We start from the raw sequence: 21,626 nt of genomic DNA on the forward strand, positions 1-21,626 counted from the left end.
TACTCCCAAGAAACACTCTCTGTGGCAGTACTCCATCTTTGAACGTAAGCAGGGCCGGTGGGTCCCTGACTCCATTCCTACTCTTAAATCTCACAACATCAGTTACCTGGGCCCCCTTAACATTTTCTAAGATCTCCTTCTCAGACAAGCCATCATACATCCCATACACCACTCCCTTTATTCCCGGCTGTCTTCCTCTAGGGACCAAACTCTCCACCTTGACCACCAATTTCCCCACACCCCTAGCATCATTAAACTGTTTTCTGTCTTTGCAACAAACTCTTAACATCCCATTATACAGAATATTAGCCTGAAAATCCCTGCCTATCTGGCTCTCCAAAGCGGTGGTAATTTTTAATGGATTCACTGCTCTAAATCCTGCATCTCCTTGATTTACTCCTTTAACTTTAAACAGCACGATGAATTCTTCAATAATTCTAGTTCTCCTAACTTTACTTCCTTCGTCTCCTGACATTTCGGGTCTTTCGCTCGATGCCTCTCTCTTAGAGCCCCCCCTTTCCTTACCTACAGTCTGCCACCCACCACCCTCAGCCCCACCGCTCTCTGAAGCCATGGGCCTCTAGAATCTCCGAAGTGACTCGAACGACCTCCCGCAGCTAAATCCCCTCAACAAGTCCTAAATCCTGCAAGTTTTCCAGGTTGAGCAACTTTAGCCTCTCTCTGGTGTCGGCCGCCGAGAGCTCGAGCTTCCGTCTCCCCTGCAATCCTAGAAGAAGTATTAATGACGCTGCGTTCCTTTGAATACAATTCACGCGGCGTCATTAAGACTTCTTCAAAACATAATTACATTTTACTGAGGAATGTAGATTGATGCATTAATGGCACATTGAGAATTTCTTAAAACTCACCATCATGAGTGAGAACTTCTTTTTGGTCTGCAGCAGGTTAGTCATTCAATTTAACTACTGACCCACGTTGTGTCTCTCTGTCTTTCGCTCTCTCCCTCCCTCTCTCTCCCGTGCGCTCTCTCTCCCGTTCCCCACCTCTCTCTCGAACTCTCTCAGCATTCCTGGAATAATTGACGTTTTGCGGTATACAAAAATGCTGGAGAAATATAGCGGATGTGGCAGCATCTATGGAGCGAAGGAAATATGCAACGTTTCGGGTCGAAACCCTTCTTCAGACCCGGCTATTTCCTTCACTCAATAGATGCTGCCTCAAGCCCTGTCGCACTGTGCGAGTTCACCCAAGAGCTTAAAATCTCCATGTAGCATCTCTGTCCCTATCTTCAAATCTGGCGTATCTGGCGCCGACCTGTAGGGGGTATGGCTGCCTAGCCTGCAGCTGTCTATTTTTCATTTCTTTTTTCTTATTTTTAGTTAGTTTAGTGTTTTGTTTTTAAGGAGTTCTAGCTTTTTTATGTGTGGGGGGGGGGGGGGGAAGGGGGAAACTAATTTTCAGGGTCCCTACCTGGTCGGAGATGCAGCTTTTCTCCGGGATGCACTTTCGACCCGTCCTCGCGGCCTACCAGCGGGCCTGGAGCGGTATTTCCTGAGGGGACCGCCCGGAGCATCGGCGGCGGCGGCTGCGGAGCTGCGGGTCCGAGGAGCGAGGGGACCGCCCGGAGCCTCGGCATCGGCGGCGGCGGCACCGGCATCGGCGGCGGCGGCATCGGCGGCGGCGGCACCGGCATCGGCGGCGGAGCTGCGGGTGTGAGGACGGCGGTGCAGCACTGGAGCGCCATTGCGGGGCGGGCGGTGCCTTGCCTGGGTCGCCGCGCTGGAACTCCGGTGAGCTGGGACCGGCGTTAAAAACATCGCGGAGTGCGGGCGGCGGCGCTGAACTTTACATCGGGAGCCTGGGATCTCGCGACGAGATCGCCAGTTGAGCTCCATTCGGCGCGGCCTTGTCGGCTCCGGAAGCCACGGTCTCGAGTAGGGAGGCGGCCGTTCCAGGGTTCCCATGCCGCTGAGAGGACTCTCCCGACGCCGGAACATCATCACCCGGCGAGGACGGCCTGGAACATCCGGCCTCCGTAGAGGCAACTGTGGAGGCCTCAATAGGCCTGACTATGGGTGGACATTGGGGATGGGACTGGACTTTGTGCCTTCCCCCATAATGGGAACCATTGTGGGGGGATGTTTTTATGTTAAAGCTATTTATTATTGTTATATTTGTATTCTTTTTTATGTGCTGCATTGGCAAAAGGAATTTCACTACATCTAGGTGTATGTGACAATAAATCAACCTTTGAACCTTTGAACCTTTGAAATAAAATACAGTTTTCGACTTAAACATTTCGCAGCAGGATTAGTTGATTCCCACGCATTCAATCATCGTTCGATTCAGTGGAATTTTCACACCTGGTTGATATAGTTTTTTTTAAAGATACAGTATCTCACAATAAATTGTTTCAAGCATACCCGGTAGTAAATGCACGTTCATTTAAGTGGTTACTGATATTAGAAACGGTTATAAATGAATATAATTTCAAAGTGAAATAGGAGATTTCCGTGGAAAGAATGTTTTACCAGAATATAAGGTGAGGTCGCTGCAAAATGCTCACTTAAAACAATACGCCGTCAACTCAGGATTGTTAGCCCTCTGACAGTTTCAATCTCACCTCGTAGCTCGCTGTTAATCGATTCATAGCTATTAATTTTCATTACTGGTCCGTATCGAACTTCTCCAAATGTAAACGCTTCAAGTTACGCTTCTTGTGTGGTGGTAAGGGGGGGGGGGGGGGGATGCTAGGATAAAATACCATATATTTGCATTTATATAGCGATCCTGCTGCAAATTTTTTGTCGTATTTTGTTGTATTTTATTTCAAAGTGGGAATTGGATGAGGGACAGAGATGCTACACAGATTTTGATAGGAAGGAAACATTGCAGCAGCCGAGTAAAATATTAGTCAAATGGTGGGTTCAATGAAGATCGGGCGAGGGGGATTGGGGGTGGGGGGGAAAGTATCTATAGCTTGGGACTTGCCTAAATGAGTACAGAGATGGATTATCATTTCACACAAATTTCTTAGACAATAATACATTTTATGCAATTATCACCACAGTTTGTTGGATATGGATCAACCTATGGTACATGCTCGTAAATTAGTAAAACAAATGTTCTTTAAGTACTATTTTATCTGGGATGGGATTACTGATAACAAATAACCTACATTCTACATTTTGTCATAATGTGGCTGAAACAATGGCAAATTTTGTGATATTTATTGAGATAGAAAGATACAACGGAGTTTGGGCAAGATATTACCTTGCAACATTCTATATGTCTGATAGATATTGTGAAACTCAGAAATTATGGGAGGATTACATAAAACTACAATTCAAAAGTAATGAATATACAGAGTATTCTTATTTCCATCATGAACATACAATAGTGATATAGGACACAGGTCCTACTACGGCAAACTCACGAGCTACTGCGATATGACTACGTGTTAAAAGTATCACATTTTTACATCCTGAGTATATTTTACATGTGGACATTTTTCAACATGTTGCAAAATCTTCACGAGTTACCACGTTTCCCGAGTACCTGCCGTTAGCGCTAAGAAATGGCATGTTGGCCTTTATAACAAGAGGAATCGAATATAGGAGCAAAGAGGTCCTTCTGCAGTTGTACAGGGCCCTAGTGAGACCGCACCTGGAGTATTGTGTGTAGTTTTGGTCCCCTAATTTGAGGAAGGACATTCTTGTTATTGAGGGAGTGTAGCGTAGGTTTACAAGGTTAATTCCTGGGATGGCGGGACTGTCATATGCTGAGAGAATGGAGCAGCTGGGCTTGTACAATCTGGAGTTTAGGAGGATGAGAGGGAATCTCATTGAAACATATAAGGGCTTAGACACGCTAGAGGCAGGAACCATGTTCCCGATGTTGGGGGAGTCCAGAACTAGGGGCCATAATTTAAGAATAAGTGGTAAGCCATTTAGAACGGAGACGAGGAAACATTTTTTCTCAGAGTGGTGAATCTCTGGAATTCTCTGCCACAGAAGGTAGTTGAGGCCAGTTCATTGGCTATATTTAAGAGGGAGTTAGATGTGGCCCTTGTGGCTAAAGGCATCAGGAGGTATGGAGAGAAGTGAGGTACAGGATACTGAGTTGGATGATCAGCCATGATCATATTGAATAGCGGTGCAGGCTCGAAGGGCCGAATGGCCAACTCCTGCACCTACTTTCTATGTTTCTATGTATGTGGAATTCTCTGCCTCTGGTGGAGGCAAGTTCTCTGGATGCTTTCAAGAGAGAGCTAGATAGGGCTCTTAAAAATAGCTGTGTCAGGGAATATGGGGAGAAGGCAGGAACGGGGTACTGATTGTGGATGATCAGCCATGATCACATTGAATGGCGGTGCTGGCTCGAAGAGCCAAATGGCCTGCTCCTGAACCTATTGTTTATTGTCTATAGAAACGTCCCGAGCTCCGACGTACCCACTATGTTCATTCTACGTGTTTACCACGAATTTTGATTTTTTTTATAACCTCGGGAGAGCTCTTGGGTGAACTCGCACAGTGGGACAGGGCTCACACCCGCTGAGTTTCTCCAACGTCTTCGATTTTCCAGCATCTACAGTTCCTTCTTAGATGTTTTGTGGTGATGGCTGCAGTTGCGGTTCCTTTCTGTTGGGGGGGGGGGGGGGGAGAGAGTCCTGGCCCGTGTCAGCTCCTGATAAGTGATATGTTCCCTCCGAGGGTGCTGCCTTGCCCGCTGAGTTCCTCCAGCACTCTGTGTTTTTTGTTTGGCTCTGAAGTTGAAGGGTGACCCCCCTGTGTCTACCTTCAACTCCCTGTCTGTGGTGGCTTAGCGGGACGGGCAGGGGCTCTGGGGAGAGGGTTGCAGATTTGGTCGAGACCCTTCTTCAGACAATCACAAGTACTCTCACCGACGAGAGTTCAGTTCAGTCTGAAGAAGGGTCTTCTCTCCAGAGTCGCTGCGCTGCCTGTCCTGCTGAGCTACTCCAGCTTTTGTCTATCTTCAATTTCAGAGTTAGATAAAATTGCAGACTTGATTTTTAAAATCTCAAAATTTTGTAACATTGCTAGAAAATGTACCTGCATCTTGGAGACCGAAGGTTAGGTTGTTAGCCAAGAAGGATAGACTTTGTTATCCCTCAGTACAGCAACATCAAGAACGATGTTGCTGTACTGAGATATAGCCAAGTCTATCCCTCATTGCTAGCAGCTGATGGGAAGCGGCTGTAAAGTGGGAGGCGACTGTAAAAGGACTGCGCTGCTTGGGGGGGGGGGGGTTCCTTTCACAGCGTGTGGGTAGTCTGTCCATGGGTAAAGTTGCGGGGAGGGCAGGGGGGTTGAGAAGGAGGGGGTCGGCCGGGGCTCATCCAGCTCAAGAGCGGGTCAGCGGGCGATGGATAACAGGCAAGCGGGCGATGTAACTTACTCCATATGTCAGTGCGAGTAACCTCAATTGATGGTACACAAAAAAGCTGGAGAAACTCAGCGGGTGCAGCAGCATCTATGGAGCGAAGGAAATAGGCAACGTTTCGGGCCAAAACCCTTCTTCAGACTGATCGGGGTGGGGGGGGCGGGGACAAGAAAGGAAAAAGGAGGAGGAGCCCGAAGGCTGGGGGATGGGAGGAGACAGCAGGGGGACTGAGGAAGGGGAGGAGATAGCAAGGACTAACAACATTGGGAGAATTCGATGTTCATGCCCCCAGGATGCAGACTCCAAAAGCGGAATATGAGATGCTGTTCCTCCAATTTCTGGTGCTGCTCGCTGTGGCCATGGAGGAGACCCAGGACAGAGAGGTCAGAGATGGAGTGGAAGGGGGAGTTGAAGTGCTGAGCCACCGGGAGGTCAGCTTGGTTATTGCGGACCGAGCGGAGGTGTTCGGCGAAACGATTGCCCAACCTCCGCGTGGTCTCACCGATATAGATCTGCTGACATCTAGAGCAGTGGATGCAATAGATGAGGTTGGAGGAGATGCAGGTAAACATCTGTCGCACCTGGAACGACTGCTTGGGTCCTTGAACGGAGTCGAGGGGGGAGGTGACAAGTGTTGCATCTCTTGCGGTTGCAAGGGAACGTGCCCGGGGAGGGGGTGGTACGAGAGGAAAGGGAAGAATTGACAAGGGAGTTATGGAGGGAGCGGTCTTTGCGGAAGGCAGATATGGGGGCAGATGGGAAGATGTGGCGAGTGGTGGGGTCACGTTGGAGGTGGCGGAACTGACGGAGGATTACTTTTTGTATGTGACGGCTGGTGGGGTGAAAGGTGAGGACTAGGGGGACTCTGCCCTTGTTGCGAGTGGGGGGATGGGGAGAGAGAGCAGTGTTGCGGGGTATGGAAGAGACCCTGGTGCGAGCCTCATCCATGGTGGAGGAGGGGAACCCTCGTTCCCTGAATAATGAGGACATTTCAGATGTCCTGGTGTGGAACGCCTCATCCGTGGAGCAGAAGCGGCATAGACCTAGGAATTGGGAGTAGGGGATGGAGTCCTTACAGGAAGCAGGGTGGGAAGAAGTGTTGTCCAGATAGCCATGGGAGTCAGTGGGTTTATAGTGGATGTCGGTCAGAAGTCTATCACCTGCAATGGAGATAGTGAGGTCAAGGAATGGTAGGGAAGTGTCGGAAATGGTCCAGGTGTATTTGAGTGCCGGATGGAAGTTAGTGGTGAAGTGGATGAAGTCAGTCAGTTGTGTGCGGGTGCAGGAGGTGGCACCAAAGCAGTCGTCGATGTAGCGGAGGTAGAGGTCGGGGATGGGGCCCTGGTATTTATTGAACAAGGATTGCTCGACGTAACCGACAAATAGGCAGGCATAGCTGGGGCCCATGCGTGTGCCCATAGCCTTGCATTTGGAGGAAATGGGAGGAGTCGAACGTGAAGTTATTGAGGGTAAGGACCAGCTCCGCTAGGTGGAGGAGAGTGTCAGTGGCTGGGTATAGGTTGCTTCTCTGGTCGAGGAAGAACCGGAGGGCTTTGAGTCCATCCTGGTGGGGGATGGAGGTGTAGAGTGACTGGACGTCCATGGTGAAGATGAGGGGGTGAGGGCCTAGAGAATGGAATGCGCGGAAACGACGGAGAGTGTCTGAGGTGTCTTGAACATAGGTAGGGAGGGATTTAACCAAGGGGGATAGGATGGAGTCAAGGTATTTGGAAATGAGTTTGGTGGGGCACGAACAGGCAGAGACAATGGGTCTTCCGGGACAGTCAGGTTTGTGGATTTTAGGGAGAAGGTAAAATCGGGCCGTGCTGGGCTGGGGAACGATGAGGTTGGAGGCTCGGTCGGGTAGGGCATTGGAGTTGATGAAGTCGGTGATGGTGGCCTGGTGCTCGTCAGTGGGGTCATGGTCCAGGGGTAAGTAGGAGGAGGTGTCCGAGAGTTGGCTCATGGTCTCAGCTTTGTAGAGATTGGCGCGCCAGACTACCACGGCACCTCCCTTGTCGGCAGGTTTGATAACCCAATCTGGGATGTTGCGGAGTGAGTCGATGGCAGAACGTTCATGGGGGGAGAGATTGGAGTGAGACAGGGGAGTGGAGAAGTTGAGGCGGTTGATGTCGCGACGGCAGTTATTGATGAAGAGTTCTAAAGCCGGAAATTGGCCACGATGGGTGTTCCACGAGGAGGCGGTGCGTTGGAGACGGGAACAGGGGTCATCAGTGGGGGGCGAGGACTCCTTCCCATGGAAGTACGCTGTGAGGCGGAGGCGACGGTAGAAGAGCTCCAAGTCGTGGTGGGCGCGGAATTCATTGAGGTGGGGACGGAGGGGGACAAAGGTAAGACCTCTGTTGAGGACAGACTGTTCGGTGTTGGAGAGGGGGAGGTCGGGGGGGATAGTGAACACCCGGCAGGGATGGGGGTTGGGGCCGGAGGAAGGCAGGTGGGTGGACTGGGGACGAGGCAATGTGTGGTGGGGTGGCGATGTGTGGTGGGGAAGTGGTGGGTGGTGGGTGGTCAGGGGGTGGGGGGGGTGAGAGGGCTGTGGTGTGGTGTGGGTGGGGAAGAGCAGGGGTCACATAGTTAGAGGGGGTTGGGGAAGACTCAGTGGAACTGCCACTGAGGTATGCCAGGCTGGGTCGACTGGCACTAGGACCCAGTGGAGTCAAACCCAGGAGACCCTTGTTCCCTTGATCCCTTGATCCCTTGTTCGCGCTAACACAAGAGTAAGCTCCACCACCCGCTGCGATGCCCCACCATCAAATCTATTAAAAAAAAACAGGTTTAGGTCATTGGCCCAGTCCTGATTGCTTTCCCTCCCCAGGCCACTGGTCTTCTTGTGGTCTGTAATGCTCTTCATACTGCTACACACATCCCTCATGTTGTTCTGCTGAGGTTTCTGCTCCAGCTTCTTCCTGTAGTCATCCTTGCCCTGTCTCAGTCTTGCCTTCAGGTCTTTTTGCACTGTCAGGGCAATCGAAGCTCCCTCGTCGGGGCGATCGTAGCTCCCACGTCGGGGCGGTCGAAGCTCCTGCGGCTTGGAGCTCCCGAAGTCGCTCTCTAACCAGGGGTCGCGAGCTCCACGATGTTAATGTCCGCAGGCTCCTGCGGTTGGAGCTCCAAAGTCGATCCCCGACAGGGGTCGCGAGCTCCACGATGTCAAGTCCTGCAGGCTCTCGCGGTTGGAGCTTCCAAAGTCGGTCTCCAGCAGAGGCCACCATCTCCTCGATGTTAGGCCGCAGTGCGGACAGAGATATAATACGTGAAAAAATCGCATCTCCGTCCGGATAAGAGATTAAAAAAGGTTCCCCCATCACTGCCCCCACCCCCCACATCAGCTAAGCTAAAGAACACTAAAATATACATTTAACACATACAAAGAAAACAACAAAGAAGGAAGAGATAAGACAGACTGGTGGCGAGGCAGCCATTGCTGGCGCCACCCGGTGGTTCAGAGATGCTGCCTGAGTTACTCCAGCTATTTGTGTCTCTGCTGGATTATTAATGTATTTTTTGTGAAAGCTTTAAAGAAAGACCTTTATGGTTTAAAGAAGATAGACACAAAAAGCTGGAGTCACTCTGGAGAGAAGGAATGGGTGATGTTTCTTCTTTTAAAAACAATGCTCCACTCGTAATTAGAAAAAGACGTTGACAATCTCTGTGTACAGGGTATTGTGAGCAACTCATTGGGTTTCTGGAGTGAGATAGGATTGAGAACCATTGGAAATATTACAAGTTATTTTCTACACAAAGATTTGACAAGTTACTGAAGCTGTGTGACATTTTATTCCCTGTTTTTAATGCTGCTGTTGACTTTTCTCATCCATTTTCAAAGAAATCTTCATGCAAGCAATCCGGAACAGCACAATCCCAAACGATAACAGATTAAAGTTATCCATTGCCAATAACAGCCTGAACATTGGCTGGAAGAGCGTGGCAGGGAAAGAGAATTTTGGTAAGTTCAAGTGCAGCGTCAACCCTATTCATGGCTTTTTGCCATCTTATTGTAAGCTAAAGTATTACTTTTTATGTAGTTTACTTTGTTAGACAGGCGAATGCCTAATTCTTTACTCCTAGTACATGGGGGAAACTTCCAGATAATGGGAAGGAGAGTACACAATATAAATGCCTCATTATACATCAATAATATCCTGATATTATGGAGCATCTTTTGTAATGTGTAAGACAGGTTTAGGAGATTTCAGAAACAAGCCCCTTTACCCAGGGTCTTTCTACCTAGAGGACATGGGTTTAAGGTGAGAAGGGAATGATTTTATTGGAACCTGCGGAGCATCCTTTTCACAAAGGGGAGTGGTGAGTACATGGAATGAGCTGCCAGGGAAGGTACTTGAGGCAAGTAGAATAACAACATTTAATGGAGACTTAGAGAGATACCTGGATAGAAAATGTTATGGATATGGACCAGTTGTTCGCAAATGGGAAGGCTTCTTGGTCAGTATGGGCAAGACGGGCCAAATGGCTTGTGTCCGTACCATATGACACTATGAAATGGTTAATGTAGGAATAGATCAGATGGGAGACAATCTGGATGTTATAGGAAGAAACTGCAAATGACGGTTTAAACCGAAGATAGACACAAAATGCTGGAGTAACAGGCAGCATCTCTGGATAGAAGGAATGGGTGATATTTCAGGTCGAGACAATCAGGGGTGAGGGAGATAGAGATAAGGAAATGTAAAATGTGAAAAAGAGACAACGGTGATGGAGATCAAGGACAACGTAGAATAGATCATTGTTAGCTAGGAGAAGTTAACAACAAAGCAAACAGAGATAAAATGTAAACAAGGACAGTAAGACTGGTCGGAAAATTGGGAAGGGGGGAAGGATGGAGAGAGAAGGAAGGCAAAGGTTACTTGAAGTTAGAGAAGTCAATATTCATACTGCTGGTGTGTAAGATGCCCAAGTGAAATCTGAGTTTTTGTTCCTCTCATTTGCGCTGGGCCTCACTATGACAATGGAGGAAGCCCAGGACAGAGAGATCAGTGTGGGAATGGGAGGGAGAGTTAAAGTGTTTAGGAACTGGGAGATCAGGTAGTGAGCGGAGATGTTCAGTAAAACGATCGCCGAGTCTGCGCTTGGTCTCGTCGATATATATGAATATATTATGATATAGTTGGGATCACGGAGACATGGCACCAGGGTGACCAAGGCTGGGAGCTGAACATCCAGGGATATTCAATATTCAGGAGGGATAGAGAGAAAGGAAAATGAGGTGGGGTAGCGTTGCTGGTTTGAGAGGAGATTAACGCAATGGAAAGGAAGGACATTAGTTTGGAGGATGTGCAATCGGTATGGGTGGAGCTGCGAAACGCTAAGGGGCAGAAAACGCTGGTGAGTGTTGTGTACAGGCCACCTAACAGTAGTAGTGAAGTTGGAGATGGTATCAAACAGGAAATTAGAAATGCGTGCGACAAAGACAAAACAGTTATAATGGGTGACTTCAATCTACATATAGATTGGGTGAATCAAATTGGCAGGGTGCTGAGGAAGAGGATTTCTTGGAATGTATGCGGGATAGTTATCTAAATCAACATGTAGAGGAACCAACGAGAGAGCAGGCTATTTTAGACTGGGTATTGAGTAATGAGGAAGGGTTAGTTAGCAGTCTTGTTGTACGTGCCCCCTTGGGCAAGAGTAACCATAATATGGTTGAGTTCTTCATTAGGATGGAGAGTGACATTGTTAATTCAGAAACAATGGTTCTGAACTTAAAGAAAGGTAACTTTGAGGGTATGAGACGTGAATTGGCCAAGATTGACTGGCAATTAATTCTAAAAGGGTTGACGGTGGATATGCAATGGAAGACATTTAAATACTGCATGGATGAACTACAAAAATTGTTCATCCCAGTTCGGCAAAAGAATAAATCAGGGAAGGTAGTTCATCCGTGGATAACAAGGGAAATCAGGGATGGTATCAAAGCGAAGGATGATGCGTACAAATTAGCCAGAAAAAGCAGCATACCAGAGGACTGGGAGAAATTCAGAGACCAGCAGAGGAGGACAAAGGGCTTAACTAGGCAAGGAAAAATAAATTATGAAAGAAAATTGGCAGGGAACATAAAAACTGACTGCAAAAGTGTTTATAGATATGTGAAAAGAAAGAGATTAGTTAAAACAAATGTAGGTCCCTTGCAATCAGAAACAGGTGAGTTGATCATGGGGAACAAGGATATGGCGGACTAATTGAATAACTACTTTGGTTCCGTCTTCACTAAGGAAGACATAAATAATTTGCCGGAAATAGCAGGGGACCGCGGGTCAAAGGAGTTGGAGGAATTGAGTGAAATCCAGGTTAGTCGGGAAGTGGTGTTGGGTAAATTGAATGGATTAAAGACCGATAAATCCTCAGGGCCAGATAGGCTGCATCCCAGAGTACTTAAGGAAGTAGCTCCAGAAATAGTGGATGCATTAGTAATAATCTTTCAACACTCTTTAGATTCTGGCGTAGTTCCTGAGGATTGGCGGGTAGCAAACGTAACCCCACTTTTTAAGAAGGGAGGGAGAGAGAAAACGGGGAATTACAGACCAGTTAGTCTAATATCGGTATTGGGGAAACTGCTAGAGTCAGTTATTAAAGATGGGATAGCAGCACATTTGGAAAGTGGTGAAATCATTGGACAAAGTCAGCATGGATTTAGGAAAGGTAAATCATGTCTGACGAATCTTATAGAATTTTTTGAGGATGTAACTAGTAGCATGGATAGGGGAGAACCAGTGGATGTGGTGTATCTGGACTTCCAGAAGGCTTTCGACAAGGTCCCACATAAGAGATTAGTATACAAACTTAAAGCACACGGCATTGGGGGTTCAGTATTGATGTGGATAGAGAACTGGCTAGCAAACAGGAAGCAAAGAGTAGGAGTAAACGGGTCCTTTTCACAATGGCAAGCAGTCACTAGTGGGGTACCGCAAGGCTCAGTGCTGGGACCCCAGCTATTTACAATATATATTAATGATCTGGATGAGGGAATTGAAGGCAATATCTCCAAGTTTGCGGATGACACTAAGCTGGGGGGCAGTGTTAGCTGTGAGGAGGATGCTAGGAGACTGCAAGGTGACTTGGATAGGCTGGGTGAGTGGGCAAATGTTTGGCAGATACAGTATAATGTGGATAAATGTGAGGTATCCATTTTGGTGGCAAAAACAGGAAAGCAGACTATTATCTAAATGGTGGCCGATTAGGAAAAGGGGAGATGCAGCGAGACCTGGGTGTCATGGTACACCAGTCATTGAAAGTAGGCATGCAGGTGCAGCAGGCAGTGAAGAAAGCGAATGGTATGTGAGCTTTCATAGCAAAAGGATTTGAGTATAGGAGCAGGGAGGTTCTACTGCAGTTGTACAGGGTCTTGGTGAGACCACACCTGGAGTATTGCGTACAGTTTTGGTCTCCAAATCTGAGGAAGGACATTATTGCCATAGAGGGAGTGCAGAGAAGGTTCACAAGACTGATTCCTGGGATGTCAGGACTGTCTTATGAAGAAAGACTTGATAGACTTGGTTTATACTCTCTAGAATTTAGGAGATTGAGAGGGGATCTTATAGAAACTTACAAAATTCTTAAGGGGTTGGACAGGCTAGATGCAGAAAGATTGTTCCCGATGTTGGGGAAGTCCAGGACAAGGGGTCACAGCTTAAGGATAAGGGGGAAATCCTTTAAAACCGAGATGAGAAGAACTTTTTTCACACAGAGAGTGGTGAATCTCTGGAACTCTCTGCCACAGAGGGTAGTTGAGGCCAGTTCATTGGCTATATTTAAGAGGGAGTTAGATGTGGCCCTTGTGGCTAAAGGGATCAGGGGGTATGGAGAGAAGGCAGGTACAGGATACTGAGTTGGATGATCAGCCATGATCATATTGAATGGCGGTGCAGGCTCGAAGGGCCGAATGGCCTACTCCTGCACCTAATTTCTATGTTTCTATGAATCGACACCTGGAACAGTGGATATAGTAGATGAGGTTGGAGGAGGAACAAGTGAACCTCTACCTCACCTGAAAAGATTGTCGGGGTCTTAGGACGGAGTCGAGGGGGGAGGTCTAGGGACAGGTGTTGCATCTCCTGCAGTTGCAGGGGAAGTTAACTGGGGAGGGGGTGGTTTGGGTGGGAAGGGACGAGTTAACCAGGGGGTTGCGGAGGGAATAGTCCATGTGGAAAGCGGAAAGGGGTGGAGATGGGAAGATGTGGCTATTGGTGAGATCACATTGGAGGTGGCGAAAATGCCCGAGGATTATGTGCTGTTTATGTGACGGCTGTTGGGGTAAAAGGTGAGGACTAGGGGGCTCCGTCCCTGTTGCAACTGGGAGGAGGGGGGGAACAAGAACAGAGCTGCAGGATATTGAGGAGACTCATCAATGATTGAAGAGAGGAACCCCCATTCCCTAAAGAATGAGGACATCTCAGATCTCCTGGTATGGAACACCTCATCTTGAGCGCAGATATGGCGTAGATGGGGGAATTGGGAGTAGGAGATAGAGTCTCTACAGGAAGCAGGGTGAGAAAAGTGTAGTCAAGATAGCTGTGGGAGTCAGTGGGTTCACAATAAATGTCTGTTGATAGTTTATCTCCTACGATGGAATCGGTGAGATCAGGAAATGGTGGGGAGATGTCATAGATGGTCCAAGTAAATTTGAGAGCACGATGGAACATAGTAGTAAAGTTAATGTAGTCAGTGAGCTCTGCATGGGTGTAGGAGGTAGCACCGATGTAGTCATCAATGTAGCAGAGAGAGTTCGGGGATAGGGCCAAACCATCAGAAGTTGTCTTTACTAAACACATAAATCCTCCAACATTTTCGCCACTTCCAACATTTTCGCCACCTCCAACTGGATCCCACTACTGGCCACATCTTCCCATCTCCACCCCTTTCTGCTTTCCACAGAGACTGTTCCCTCCGAAACTCCCTGGTCAACTCATCCCTTTCCACTCAAACCACCCTCTCCTGAGAAACTTTCCCCTGCAACCGAAGGAGATGCAACACCTGTCCCTTTACCTCCCCTCTCGCCTCCATCCAATGACCCAAACAGTCTTTCCTGGTGAGGCAGAGGTTCACTTGCACCTCCTCCAACCTCATACACTTTATCCGCTGTTCCAGATGTCAACTTCTCTATATCAGTGAGACCAAACGCAGGCTCGGCGATCAAGTGTTTCGCTGAACACCTTCGCTCAGTCCAGCTAAACATACCTGATCTCCCAGTGTCTCAGCACTTCAACTCCCCCTCCCATTCCCAATCTGACCTTCCTGTCATTGTCAGAGTGAGGCCCAGCGCAAATTGGAGGAACATCACCTCTTATTTTGCTTTGGTAGCTTACACCCCAGCGTTATGAACATTGACTTCTCTAACTTCAGATAGCCCTAGCTTTCCCTCTCTATCCCCTCCCCTTCCCAGTTCTCCCACTAGTCTTACTGTTTCCAACTACATTCTATCTTTGTCCCGCCCCTCCCCAGGCAGCAGTCTGAAGAAAGGTCTCGACCCGAAATGTCACCCATTTCTTCTTTCTAGTGATGCTGCCTGTCCCATTGAGTTACTCCAGCATTTTGTGCCTACCTTCAATTTAAACCAGCATCTGCAGTTAATCCCCATAAACACATAAATCCCCATGCTCTGTTACTTGGTTTGATGTTGAGTGCTTGGATTGGTTAGTCCTATTTCTACCACAGTGTCTCCCTACAAGTAACTATTCAATGTTTGCCCTTCCTGTTGACAGAAATCAAATCCAATCCAATCTCAAATATCCAAAGTTCACACTAACCATTGGTCATCCATTCACATTAGTTTTAAGCTATCCTACTTTTGCATCCACTACCTACAGGGGCAATGTATGAAGACTGATTAACATGCAACATTCAACAATACAACACAAGAGAGACCCTTTGGCCCACAATGTCTGCACTGAACATGATGCCAAGACACTTATCTGTCTGCACATAATTCATATCCCTCCATTCCCTGCATATCCATGTGCCTATGCAAAAGTCTCTTAAATGCCTTCTTTGTATCTGCTTCCACCACCACCACCATCAGCAGTAAACTACAACCTATAAACCTACAAACTTGCATATCTTTGCAATATTGGAAATAGCAGGAGCACCCAGAGGAAACTCACACAGTCACAGGGAGAACGGACAAACTCCACACAGACAGCACCCGGGATCAGGATCGAACCCGGTTCCCTGGCGCTGTGAGGCAGCAACTCTACCAGATGCACCACAGTGCGATGAATTAGCATTATTTTCAAAATCGGAGATCATCCAGTCAGAGCAAGAATGAGAAGAAATGTCTTCAAGCGGTAGGTCATCAGCCTCAGAAGTTCCTATCTAACGAAGGCTGTGACTGGTCAGGTCCAGAGGGATGTTGCTGCTATATTGTGTCTTTGTGAATAGTGAAAGGATTAATGTGAGGGATCAACCTTGTTCTCCACCTTATCTACCTGTCCACAATAACATTGGTACAAGTGACCAACACTGTCCTTGTGGAGATCAACTGCCCAGCACAGTGGCGCAGCGATAGAGTGGATGCCTTGCAGTGCCTGAGACCCGGGTTCGATCTTGACTATGGGTGCTGTCTGTGCAGATTTTGTACGTTCTCCCTATGACTGAATGCGTTTTCTCCGGGTACGCTGCTTTTCTCCCACATTCTACAGACATGTAGGTTTATAGGTTAATTGGCTTCTGTAAATTGTCCCTAGTATGTAGGATAGAGTATCGGTGATGATGGGTCAGAGTGAACTCGGTTGGCCATAGGGCCCGTTTACACTCTGTATCACTAAACTAATTTAAACTAAACTACATTTTCTGAAGCATTTCTAATTTCTATATAGTAGAGAGTCAGGGCCTATCTGGCAGCTCCAAGTTGTGCATCATGAGGCATGGTGGGGCTTCAATGGCATACACATTCACCAGCACCATCTGTAAGCATATGGCCCATACACCTTCACTCGATTAATTCTCTCCAACCAGGGAGTCGACGTTGGCTCAGGCAGGGCATCTGCACCTGATGTACCCAGGAATGAGATGCCAGACTAATGAAACTGCAAAGTTAAACCATGCAGGAGACAGGGCCAAGTCGACTCATAGAGGATCTTTCTGGAGATCAACATCCCTACCACACCTAGTCATGAATGATGCTCATGAATAGTGTGCTGAAGGCAACGCTGAAGCTTTGCACCAGACCCAGTCAGAAGTAACAAGTGACTGATGCATCTGAGTTCCTCCTGAGATCTCCAGTATCTCAGAAGCTGGTCTTCAGCCAGTTCAGTTCACTCGAGCTGATAAAGAAATGGCTGTAAGCATTGGACAGAGTAAAGGTTGGGTGATCAGATAACATCCTTGCTGCTGTATTAAAGAGCTGCTCTCTAAAACAAGCTGTGCCTGTAGTCAAACTGACCCAGTGTAAGTCTAGCATTGGTATCTACCCTACCAGTGAGGTGAATTGCCCAGGTGATGTCCTGTCACAAAAAGCAGGACAAATGAATACAGCTACTTGGTGCTCGATCATCATCAAAGTGATGGGAGGAGACATAGAAGGTGCTTCCATCAATCACTCACTAGCTGATTCCCACTCTGGGATTCACAAACCCAAGGATGGAGCAAATACGCCTATAGCGAATGCCCCTGACAGCAACGCAGTATTTGATGGAGTGTGGCATTAAGCAGCATCTGGTAATCCAGGCCAGTGTGCATCGAAGGGAAAACATTCCAATGGATGGAGTCAGATCTCACTCGTGGAAAGGCACCTGTGGTCATTGGAGGTCAATAATCCCACCCCAGGGGCATTACTGCAGGAGTTGCACAGGGCAGTATCCTCGGCACAACCATCTCAGCTGCTTCCATCAGGAGATCAGAGGTTGGAATGTTTGTTGATGGATGCACAATGTCCCATTCCTGTGACAACTCCACAGCTAATGAAGCGGCCCCTGGCTGCAGGCAGCAAGGTGTAGACAACATTCAATGTCACATGACATTCACACCACAAATGGCTGGTAATGACTGTCTCCAGTCAAACAACCTGGCTGGACATCTCCTGGCACCTGTATCAGCTCTGGACACCACAAAACCTTTCCACCATCTACAAGGGACAAGTCAGGAATGTGGGCAAATACATGGCCAACATCTGTCAAGAGTTTAACACCATCCACGATGAAGCAATCCCCTTGATTAGTATCCCACCTATCACACTGAACACTTACTTTCTCCACTATTGGTGCCCAGTGATTTGAGTTTCATTCATTAGTTACTCACCCAGGCATGTGGGTAGTAGAGTGGTGAACCTGGTAGAACAACAGCCTCACAACGCCAGAGACCTGGGTTTGATCTTGTCTCTGTGGAGTTTGCAAGTTCTCCACATAGGTTTTCTCCGGGTGCTCTAGTTTCCTCCCACATCCCAAAGAAGTGCTGGTTTGTAGGTTCATTGGACAGTAAATTGTCCCCAGTGTGTAGTCAATGGATGTGCAAGTGGGATAACATAGACCTAGTGTGAACCTAGTGTGATCGATGGTTGGCGAGGACTCGATGGGCCAAAGGACCCGTTCCATGCGGTATCTTTCAATCAATTTGATCAAACACTGTGGAAGCCCCTTCAACAGGGCTGCATAGTTTACGATAGTGCCACCACCACCATGAACCAACAGGGATGGTCTATAGACATTGACCAGGAAATTAATCTTTGTGTCTCTGCTCCTGAATCACACTTGATGTCTGCACGTTGCCATGGCAATGAGGGTAAGCGCTCAATGTTTAACATTTCCTTTGTACAGATGTTGCTGCCGTTGTCCTTATCTCGTACAAACATCTGGGCTCTCTTATGGAACAGAACCTTATGGAAGGCTGCGAGAATGAAAGCAAGCTGGGACTGAACTCAGACATTGTTAGTGCTGCAGTAACGAACACAGGCAGGAGCCACCTCCTGGAACCAGTCACTCTCACCTTCGGCAACAAGAAGGTTTGTTCAGGAGCAGCAGCTGGAAATCTGAAATAAATGTAGAAAGTGCTGGAGTTATTCAGCAGGTCAGTCAGAATCTGTGGAGAGGAAGGAGCTAATACTTCCCAATATTGTTTGGAATTCCATGATGGAGGAATAGCAGGGTGTGGATGAGTCGTGGAAGGAAACTTGTGCCCTTGTCCTTCTGACTGGAACAAGCTGGCTGAAAATAGCAGGAGGAGGCCATTTGGCCATTTGAGCACTCATTGTGATCAAGGCTGATCATCCACAATCAGTAACCAGTGCTTGCCTTCTCCCTGTGAGATTCAAAAATCACAAATGCTCTTGAGACAAATTCAGACAAAGAAGTGTTTTTATTAATTTCATATTCTGCAGAATAGGTGCCTCTCCACTGATGTCCCCTAGAGGCACACCGAGGATCGGGATGTCTTTTATCTTTATACATTTCTTTTCATTATTACCACATTCTCATCTCTCCCCATTGAGCTTCTTCCAATCATAACATAAAGCCCAGATTCCCACGAGAACGTCGTGGAACGCCCACCCAACGTCAATTAGGCATCTTGTCATAATGGGTGTGAGTACATTTTCATGGCACCTCATCAAGCAAGTGCATTATAGAGTAGCTCATGCCCCTTCCCCCAGTCCCCGTTATGTTCTTGTGTGACTGTGGTTATCTTCTGACTCTCATCCTTGAAATGTCACCATCTGTACTTGCTGCTATTATCTAGAATTTCTCTCTGTTCTTTATATTGTTACTTTCTATTCTACCAGCAGTCTGGTTTCTGCTGACACCTTATTTCTTTCTAAGTTATATTTCTATCCCTAGTCTAAATCAACCATGTCTGTTAACTCTTTCCTCACAATCCATCCTTTTCTTTTTGCTACGCACCCTTGATTTATACTATCTCCTCCTTTTCTAATGCTAGCAGAAGATTCTTCACCTCCCTATCCTCCTCTCGTTGGTCATACTGTGTTCTGAAGGCCATTATGGTGGCAGCACTGTTCTTCGTCAGGGCTGTTTCTATCAATCGCTGAGCCAATCCCCGTACGCAGGGAATGATACAACATCCGAACAAACACAATAACCCTGCCATGACTATTACTGATGTTAGGGCTGATGTAAAGATGTGCTTCCATTTCCCAAACCAGGAGTCTAGAAACCCGGTCCAGGAGGTGTCTACTCCAGAGTTCTCAGCCAATTCGATAGACAGAGAGGTGAGACCTGCTAGGGCTCTTGATACTGACCCATCCGGAGCAGTGTTGTTGGGGATGTATGTGCAACATTGTTCGCCAAACATTACACACACCCCTCCCTTCTCAGCCAGTAGCATGTCCAAGGCCATGCGATTTTGCCAGGCCATTTGGCTGGTAGCTGTCAGTTGTTCCGCTAATCCTTCAACTGCATCTCGAGTGTAATTTATAAAGCGTTGTTGATTGTAGTATAAGTAGTTGATCCAGTCCACATTTTTATTAATTGTGGACCAACTCCCGGTATGGGAACCAAGAGTATGGACTCAAAGCCCGCAGCTATCTGATTTCTGGCTTTAAATTCATCGGGTACCCCTCTTGGCACCCCTATCGCATCTATATAGATGTGTGTGTCGAATGATCCTCTCACCTTTCTCTTTTGTCGTCGGCTTCCTTTATTGAGTTCTACAGCATGTTCTACTGCTATGGTGAAGGGCATCATCAGTTGTATGAGGGTACAGGTTCCCGTCCATGACCCTGGTAACCGGGGCCACAGGGTATTCTCCCCGCACCACCACCAGACATCGGCTCTACTGACTATCTGCTTTTTCAGCCAGGAGCTATTGAACAGCGGCCCCTGTTCCTCAGCCGTTATATTATACGTCTTATTGCAGTTGAGCACCTCCCCCATGTCCTGTCCCTCTGGGTTATTTCTTGTATAGCACTCAAACCCCTCCTCCCCAAAAGGAATGGTAAATGGAGGAGGTCGAGGGTCTTCCCTTCGGCCCTTTGTATTGTTGTTGCTGGCCTGAAATAGGTAATGATAACTCTGGCATATCACATTCTTTGGTAAGAGGGGATTCGTGAATAGCTGTAGTATACATGTCATAGCCCTAGGTGTTCTATCCCAATTCAGGGGAAATGGTACTGGGACCAGCTGAGGCCTAGCTCCAGCGCAGGCGTAACAATTGGTTCGTTGCATACTTCTGGCTGTGTACATCATCCAGGCAAGCCAGGTGTTGGCTCCTTTTCCCCCTGTTGGTATTCCTTTCTTATATAACTGCCTTAATCCTGTTTCTCCTGCTACTATCATTATCTTCAGATCCTTAGACTCATCTTCCCTGGTGACATTGCTGACTACTGGTGGTGCTGGTGTTGCCCCGGGATCCCTATTCTGACTGTCATCTATCTTGAACACCTCTCCCCTATCCTCGTATATTACCATCTTCCCATCTTGCTTTACTTCTATCTCAAACTTCAGACATGCGTCTTTCCCTGTTTTATCTGCACATATCCAATACCTACCACTTTCCTGTATTTGGACACTCTGTATGCTCACATATACGCGTCCTGGCAATTTCTCGTTCGGGTTTTGATATACTCTCCACCTATCAGTTTGATAGGTGGTCCGATGCCACCCATATTTTGATGAAGTAAACACCGCGTGCCAATCTTTACAGGGATGGGTGCATACATACATTCTATAGCCGCACCACCATTTTCCTTTACATACATTAAATGGGATGGTGGTGGACCTTCTATTCTGTGGTATTGTGATTTTTATGCATGTTACATTACTTACAAGTTGGGTAACCACCCAACACACGACCCACCAATACGAAATCTTCATTTTTCCTGCGGGTTCTTTGTAAATATTAAAGTCAATGGTTCTTTTCCTTTGCGCACAGTCCACGGGCTGATATCGTCTGGTGGGGCCTCCACAGGACCCTTAACTCGACTTGCGTGTGTCCACCCTTTCTCTTTTGTTCGTACTGCTGTCTCCGTGATTAGTAACACCAGGTAGGGTCCAGTCCACTTAGGTTGCAGCTTTTCTTCTTTCCACGTTTTTATTAATACCCAGTCTCCAGCCTTGACTGAGTGAATCGGAAAGTCCAGTGGTGGGCTCTGGGCCAGCAATCCTTTAATTTTTAGTTCTGCAAGAGATTGGGACACTGCCAGTAAATAGTTCCTCAGGAACACATCGTTCCCTTGTATTGTTGGGACTCCTTCTATCTTCCCTAAGTATGGGAGCCCGAATAACATTTCATATGGTGATATCCCTATGTCTTTTCGAGGTGCTGTTCGGATTCTCAACAGGGCT

General features: G+C 47.5%; 1 protein-coding gene and 1 long non-coding RNA gene across 2 annotated transcripts in view; one reads left to right on the forward strand and one right to left on the reverse strand.

Annotated features, from left to right (window-relative positions):
- The window catches only part of LOC116991819 (adhesion G protein-coupled receptor E2-like), a 157,268-nt gene that overhangs the window by 75,992 nt on the left and 59,650 nt on the right, over positions 1-21,626 (forward strand). Inside the window, exons 6-7 of the mRNA XM_033050784.1 lie at positions 9,212-9,331; positions 18,150-18,334. Of these exons, the coding sequence (XP_032906675.1) occupies positions 9,212-9,331; positions 18,150-18,334 (305 nt within the window). The remainder of the gene's footprint in view (positions 1-9,211; positions 9,332-18,149; positions 18,335-21,626) is intronic.
- LOC116991820 lies at positions 66-21,029 on the reverse strand. The gene is made up of 3 exons (XR_004416908.1): positions 21,019-21,029; positions 20,208-20,219; positions 66-281 (listed from the first exon to the last, which is right to left on the reverse strand). It is a non-coding gene; the product is annotated as an uncharacterized LOC116991820 (long non-coding RNA).

This window comes from Amblyraja radiata, chromosome 35 (genome assembly GCF_010909765.2).
Source record: "Amblyraja radiata isolate CabotCenter1 chromosome 35, sAmbRad1.1.pri, whole genome shotgun sequence".
NCBI classification, from domain to species: Eukaryota; Metazoa; Chordata; class Chondrichthyes; order Rajiformes; family Rajidae; genus Amblyraja; species Amblyraja radiata.